At 46.9% G+C, this 7778-nt stretch overlaps 1 protein-coding gene across 1 annotated transcript in view; it reads left to right on the forward strand.

Annotated features, from left to right (window-relative positions):
- Positions 1 to 3067, forward strand: part of ABCF3 (ATP binding cassette subfamily F member 3) — a 32106-nt gene extending 29039 nt beyond the window's left edge. Inside the window, exons 19-21 of the mRNA XM_015823631.1 lie at positions 606 to 738; positions 1240 to 1327; positions 2872 to 3067. Coding sequence (XP_015679117.1) covers positions 606 to 738; positions 1240 to 1327; positions 2872 to 3030 — 380 coding nt within the window. The 3' untranslated portion in view covers positions 3031 to 3067. The remainder of the gene's footprint in view (positions 1 to 605; positions 739 to 1239; positions 1328 to 2871) is intronic.
- Positions 3068 to 7778: the final 4711 nt, after the last annotated feature.

Here is a 7778-nt window from a genome sequence, read left to right on the forward strand (position 1 = left end):
TACTACTACTACTACTACTACTACTATTATTATTATTATTATTATTATTATTATTATTATTATTATTATTATTCCTTTGTGCCTCGGCAGAGCATGTTTAAAACAAAATCCCTTCTAAGATGCTGTATGAATCCAGTCACAAATCAATGTTCAAAATGACGTTTAACCCACACAACCCCTTATCAGCATGGCCAGGAGCATCCCCCAGTGTGGCTTTCCATTCGCAGCTAGTTATTGGGATAATGAGTTATTGGGATAATGAGATAATTAGTTTCAGGCAGTGGTGGCGGCACTCAGAGCTCTCTCTGTGGGGACGCGCACCGTCGCCCCAGTCCCGCCTCCCCCGCGGCCTCCCCAGCAGGCTCCCCGGAGGAGAGTTGCCCCCAGGTGTGACCCGCGTGGAACAGCAAGGCCAAGACTCCGTCCTCACACCCCGTCGCGTGCAGATGATGCTGCGGGGCCGCCTGGGCGATCTGTGGGCCGTGGAGGCGGTGGGTGGCCCTGCAAGCGGGGCGGGAGCGGGTGGAGTTTTGGGGCAGTCGGTCCCTAAAAGGTTCACCATCACTGGTTTAAGGCATAAACTTCACACTTCTCGTGATATTCAGGGAAGTCAGAGGAAGAGTACCGTCATCAGCTGGGGTGCTACGGAGTCTCCGGAGAATTGGCCGTCCGCCCTGTCGCCAGCCTATCCGGGGGACAGAAGAGCAGGGTGGCCTTTGCCCAGATGACCATGCCTTGGTAATCCTGCTGGGGTGTTTTTTTGTTGTTGTTTTGGTTTGGTTTGGTTTGGTTTGGTTTGGTTTGGTTTTTTCATTGTTCAATTAGGGGGCTGAGGAGGTGTCCTTAACATGGAGAGGGAACCAGGTCAAATTTGGGACACTCAGCCAACCAGTCCACGTTTAGGGCCATTTGCCATCAATGAATGCAATTTATGACTCTCTTTTTTGGGGGGGCCAGCATTTATTTCCATTTTCTGGCAAAAAAAAAAAAGAAAGAAACCCACCCATTGTGGACAACGGCTTTGCTTGATGACAGCAGCGTTTGTTTTACGACCGCCACATTCCCTTAACAACCACTGCAAAAAAAAAAAAAGATAGCAAAATCAGGCATGGGCCGATGACCCACTGAAGAACCGACGTGATTGACGGTCATAATTCCAGCCTCAGTTAAAGCAGGCTGTAAACCAAGAACTACCTGTATTGTAATTGCAATTTTGTTTTGTTTTTTTTTCCCTCATAGCCCCAACTTCTATATACTGGATGAGCCAACCAACCACCTGGACATGGAAACCATTGAAGCTCTAGCAAAAGCACTCAACAAATTCTGGGTAAGTCTGCCGCGCTAGCCTTGTGCGGCCACTGCAGGTTTAATGGATTCTTTTGTTGCAAAAAATAGTTTTAGGGCAGGGCTAGGCAACCTGGGCTCTTTTATGACTCGTGGACTTCAACTCCCAGAATTCCTGAGCCAGCCATGCTGAGGGGAAAGGGAGAGCTTTCCAAGCTGAGCCATGCTGGCTCAGGAATTCTGGGAGTTGAAGTCCACGAGTCATGAAGGGGCCATAGTTCCCCCATGCTGGCTCAGGAATTCTGGGAGTTGAAATCCACGAGTCATAAAAGATTGCCTAGCCCTGTTTTAGGGGGAAATTGTGAATTGATAATAAGTCTGCCCTTGAAATTGGATCTCCAAAAATTCTTCGCACCACGTAGCATCTATCTGTAACAGCTTAACGCAACCATATATTTTTCCACTGCTGTACAATCTGTCACACAAATCCCAAGGAAAAAGACCGCTGCTTTGGCACTAAGTTCCCACTCCAAACCAACTTTTAGTAGGTTGAAAACAAAATGCTGCAGAGCATGTTTAATCATAACCAAATCCCATTCTGTAGTGTTTTTTTTTTCTTTGAGAAACAGAAGGGCGAGTGGAAAAACAATGTCATAGAGCAGACAAGGTCAAAGGCTATCTTGATTTTTGATTATTTGTCTTGCACAATAGCTTCCTTTAAAGCTTCCCCGATATATTATAGAACCGTGGTGGCGAACCTATGGCACGCGTGCCACAGGTGGCACGCAGAGCCCTCTCTGTGGGCACGCGCGCCATCCTAGGCCTTCAGCTGGGTTTTATAAAACCTTTTCGCTTTAGCCCTCCGCCGCCATGTGCAAAAAAAGAGAAAGGTTCAATCAATCAATCAATTTCAACTTCTCGCGGGGGAAAAAAAAAGATCTCGCAAAGTTGGAATTGATTGATTGAACTTTTTAGTCCCACCCAGTCTGCCGTTACCACCGCAGCCACGCTCACCCAATGGGCCACACCCACCCAATGGGCCACGCCCGCCCGGCACCCGATGATACATAAGTGGGTTTTGGGTTGCAGTTTGGGCACTCAGTCTCTAAAAGGTTCACCATCACTGTGTCAGGGATTGCCTCTCGGTTTGTTAGGGTGTTTTCTACAGAACAGTGTTTCTCAACCTTGACAATTTTAAGGAATGTGGACTTCAACTCCCAGAATTCCAGAGCCAGCAATGCTGGCTGTGGAATTCTGGGAGTTGAAGTCCACATGCCTTAAAATTGTCAAGGTTGAGAAACACTGCTATAGAACCTTTTGATGAGTCTGTCAGCTTTCACATCGCTAGACATTGCAGACATTTCATTACCCAAACTAGGTAACGTCATCGGTGTCAACGTTGACGGAGGATGTTGCCTAGTGTAAGCAATGAAACCTCTGCAAGGAAACAACCAAACTCAAGAGAGCACCAAGGGATCTTAGCCATATTAAGAACCACACAGCAAGAAAGCTGCAGTGAGGGAACAGCCGACCTCGCGACCTAAGCTCTCCCCCCAGTTGCGATGTAAGTCTCCCTCTCGTTCCCAGGGCGGCCTGATCCTGGTTTCGCACGACGAGCGGTTCATCCGGTTGGTGTGCAAGGAGCTGTGGGTGTGCGGCAACGGCACCGTTCAGCGCATCGAAGGCGGTTTCGACGAGTACAGAGACATCTTGCAAGAGCAGTTCCGGAAAGAAGGTTTTCTATAAAGCCGCCCAGACTGTGTGCGTGAGCTGGTGGGGAGCAGAACACGCCGTGCAGCAGCCGCCTTCGCCGCCGCCGCCCGACGGAGTCGCGGGAGATTCCACTGCCATCGGGCGACCGTCGGCTGTGCCAACTGCCGAGCCGGCTCTTCTTCCCCAAGAAACCAGCATCTGCTGGGGAGAGAGGAGGAAAGTAACCGAGTTGCCGACTCCCCTGCTGGATCTGTGCCAAGTCTCTGCTGGGCGGGGACCGAAGGACCGGGAAGGGAGAGTTGGGGGCGGGGCGTCCAGGGCTGCTTTAGTGGAGGGAGCTGGGGTGGGGAAGAGACATGGCTGCTTCCAAGCTGTCCTGTCTCTCCCCCCCCTGCCTGCTTGTAGAACTGAACCCACCGCCGAGGAACGTTGAGACGGCTTCGGGTGTCAGACGCTGCTAAATGTTGCACGTTGAGTAGCTTCTTCCGGGAACGGGCTGGAGCCGCAAGCCGTCCTTTGGAAACTGAATCGTTTCTTTCCTCCCCCCACCCCTACCTTTCGGGAAGAGGTGCGGCGCCGCTCCATGGCATAGCCTTAAATTTCCCCCTTCTCCCCCACCCCCACCCCAACTCAGATGGTGATGCTTTTTATAGGGGGATAGGAGGCCGTCTTCATTTCTGTTCTCGGACGTGAGCTCGACACGAGGTAAACACGATACGAAAAGCCACACTGTTGTACGCAAGGGTACAGGACGGTGGAAATGCGGCAGTTTTTTCCTCTTCTGCCAGAAGGTGGTGGCCTTGGCTGTTCTGTTTGGGGGCTTATAATATCTAAAAAACGGCCCACGTGCCCACCTTAGTCTCCCGAGCCTAAAGGTCTGACTTCCATGTAGGGCTAAGATCTGTCCCAGCTAACGCACCATGTCTTGATAATAAAACGTACACTTTCAATCCCGTTCATCAGCACTGAAATCGCCCTGTAAATAAAATGGATCTCTCTGGTCTTGGATCTCATTTATTTTATTTTATTTTTTAGCAGTTTTACCCTGGGGGGGAGGAAGTGTCCACAAGAGTGGAGTGCATACAGGTGCATACAGGTAGACCACAACTTACAATCTCAGTTGAGCCCCAAATTTTTGTTGCTAAGCGAGACGGTTGTTCAGTGAGTTTTGTCCCATTTGACAACCTTTCTCACCGCAGTTGTTAAGTCTATAACGGTTGTTAAGTGAATCCGGTTTTCCCCCTTGACTTTGCTTATTGGAAGGTCACAAAAAGGGGATCACCTGAGCCTGTGACGCCGCAACCGTCATAAATAGGAGTTGCTAGGCATCAGAATTTGGGTCGCGTGATCATGGGGATGCCGCAGTGGTTGTAAATGTTGAAAAACGGTCATAAGTCACTTCAGAGCTGTTCTAATTCCGAATGGTCACTAAAGGAACTGTTGTAAGTCGAGGACGACCTGTTAACACAAAGTCACAAAGCGCGTTTGTACGGTGGAACTGACGGTACAGAATCTGTCCGGTGTTTGCTAAGCTTCTTGGAAACAGTCCTGAGAAAGTTGAAGAATACAGGTCGCCCTCGACTTAACGGCCACAACTGAGCCCCAAATTTACGTTGTTAAGTGAGACGTCTGTTAGGTGAGTTTTGCCCCATTTTACGACGTTTCTTGCCTCGGTTGTTAAGTGTATCACTGCAATTGATAAGTTAGCAACGCGGTTGTTAAGTGAATCTGGCTTCCCCTACATGCCTTTGCTTGTCTGAAGGTCGCCAAACGGGATCCCATGACCCCGGGACATAGCGACGGTCATAAATATGAACCAGTTGGCGAGCATCTGAATTTTTAGGACTTTTTTGCGGCCTACAGCACCATGGTCGTTGAACAAATCCGCAGATGTTAAGTGAACCCATTGTCCCCAATTAGTGTTCTTTGCTGGAAGCCAGAAGTAAACAAACAACTTTTTCCAACCAAAAAAAAAAGGTAAAATCGCAGCCACCTGACCACCGATGCTGCAAACGGCCATAAACGCAGGTTGCTTGCCAAGCACCCAAAATTCAGTCGCATGACTAAGGGAAGGGCCCAGGCATTGGGACTTTGAATCCAGGTCGACAGTACTTTTTGGGGGGGTCCGTTGTAACTCTGAACGGTCATTAAATGAACAGGGCTCCCTATACTCATTGAGTGTAGACTGGGCATTAAGAATATTAACAATATTTGCATGTCAAGAAACAGGTCTGAACACCCTGCTTGAATGTCTGCATTCACACAAGATACTGAGCCTGTTGATCAAAGTAAGCCATCTTTTACGTGCAGAATAACCTAATCAGGCTTGTTCTCCCAGCCTACTAAGCCACAAAAATTAGGCATGCTTTATTAACCAGAACAGAATAACAGAGTTGGAAGAGACCTTGAAGATCTTCGAGTCCAACCCTCTGCTCAGGCAGGAAACCCTGCCTATGCCATTTAAGACAGACCATCACTCCAGAAGACAGGCTTAAGATACAGAAGGATCTGGACAGACTTGAACACTGGACGCTATCTAACAAAATGAAATTCAATGGTGAAAAAAGCAAGGTTCTACATTTAGGCAAGAAAAACCAAATGCACAGGTATAGTATAGGGGGTACCTTGCTCAATTAGTAGTAACTGTGAGAGGGACCTTGGAGTCCTAGTGGACAATCACCTAAATATGAGCCAGCTGTGTGCTGCAGCTGCCAAAAAGGCCAACACAGTGCTAGGCTGCATTAACAGAGGGATAGAATCAAGATCACGTGAAGTGTTAATACCACTTTACAAGGCCTTGGTAAGGCCACACTTGGAATACTGCATCCAGTTTTGGTCACCACGATGTAAAAAAGATGTTGAGACTCTAGAAAAAGAGCAGAGAAGAGCAACAAAGATGATTAGGGGACTGGAGGCTAAAACGTATAAGGAACAGTTGCTGGAATTGGCTATGTCTAGTTTAATGAAGAGAAGGACGAGGGGGGACAGGATAGCAGTGTTCCAGTATCTCAGGGGTTGCCCCAAAGAAGAGGGAGTCAAGCTATTCTCCAAAGCGCCTGAAGGCAGGACAAGAAGCAATGGGTGGAAACTAAGCAAGGAGAGAAGCAACCAAGAACTAAGGAGAAACTTCCTGACAGAACAATTAACCAGTGGAACAACCTGCCTCCAGAAGCAGTGAATGCCCCAACACTGGAAGTTTTTAAGAAGAGACTGGACCGTCATTTGTCTGAAATGGTGTAGGGTTCCTGCCTGAGCAGGGGGTTGGACTAGATGACCTCCACGGTCCCTTCCAACTTTATTATTATTATTATTATTATTATTATTATTATTATTATTATTATTATTATTATTATTATTATTATCACGTTGTGAGCTGGGTCTTTAACCGATCTGGTTAAACACGTTGGATAAAACATCTATAAACGAATGAAACCCCCCAAAATAAAATAAACTCCTTCTGCATCAATGGGCCCACGAATGTCTACTTTTTATTAAGGGCCACTTTGATATTTTATTTTGCCCAAATGCTGTTTGCTTGATGAAGAAAGGTGGTCTATAATAATCCCCCAATGATAGTTTGTTTTCCTCACTCTTTATTCTTGCTCACGTAGATTTTCCATTCTTGAATTTCTGTATATGTTCCTTTCTTTAAATGCCAATGCAACAGGCCGCCTTCTCTTGGGTCTGTCCCTTTTCAATAAATTATAGCCAATTGTGCACCAACTCATCAGAAGCTTCCACATGAGAAGCTTTCAGGGATGCCTATGATATTATATTGTCTTTCTCTTTATTTCTCTAGCTTAGTTTGGGCATCCATGGCCTAAGTGGCAGCTAGTTGCACATTACGCTGTACTGTAGCAAATAGTGATACTTGAGACGGAATGAGTGCAATTCAAGAGAAGAACTTGGGGGGTCATGAAGACCGAGTATAGAAAACTGGGCTAGTTGAAGACCCAAGACTAAATGAGAAGGGTGCCTGATGATTATCTATTTAGAACATTTATTTATTAAATATACAAGTTCACTCAATTCTGTAGGACTCTGGGCAACATATAATAATACCGTTACTCAAAATACTAGTGAAAACACACATCCAGGGTTGTTTGTTGTTGTTGTTAAAGCCATGCAAGACCGCCAAATAACAAAGTTTGACCTTGAAGGAGATTTGCAAACTCTTATCAAAGGAACAAGGGAGGAAGCTTATCTTAAATCCACCAAGGGCAAATAGCCTTTGTAAGCAGCACAGACACCTCCCTAATTCACCAGAGTAGAAGAAAAAGGAGGCACACAGCAGAAGCAGACTTCCAAGGTCCCGTAATTATAGCCATCCTCAATCAAAGTAATTTCAGCTTTCCTAGGGAGTTGATTTCCTGACCTGTTCTAACTAGTGAGGTTGACATATACAAAAGACCTGGCCCTCGGTCTAGCCCAGGGGTAGGCAACCTTGGCTCTTTTATGACTCGTGGACTTCAACTCCCAGAATTCCTGAGCCAGCATGGCTCAGCTTGGAAATTCTCCCTTTCCCCTCAGCATGGCTGGCTCAGGTATTCTGGGATTTGACGTCCACGAGTCATAAAAGAGCCAAGGTTGCCTACCCCTGCCCTAACTGGTGCTCAGCCATGTGAGGATCTGGATTTCAAATTGTGCATAGAGTTTTATTGTTTCCTTAAAATTTTATGATACATTTGCCTATCCCTCTAGGAATAGAAGGGACCCATACTGTGCTGGCTGGATTATCCAATATACCTTCTAGGGCAAGGGTAGGCAACCTTGGCTCTTTT

The sequence above is a fragment of the Protobothrops mucrosquamatus genome, unplaced genomic scaffold, assembly GCF_001527695.2.
Source record: "Protobothrops mucrosquamatus isolate PMUCROS unplaced genomic scaffold, P.Mucros_1.0 scaffold1931, whole genome shotgun sequence".
In the NCBI taxonomy this organism is placed as follows: Eukaryota; Metazoa; Chordata; class Lepidosauria; order Squamata; family Viperidae; genus Protobothrops; species Protobothrops mucrosquamatus.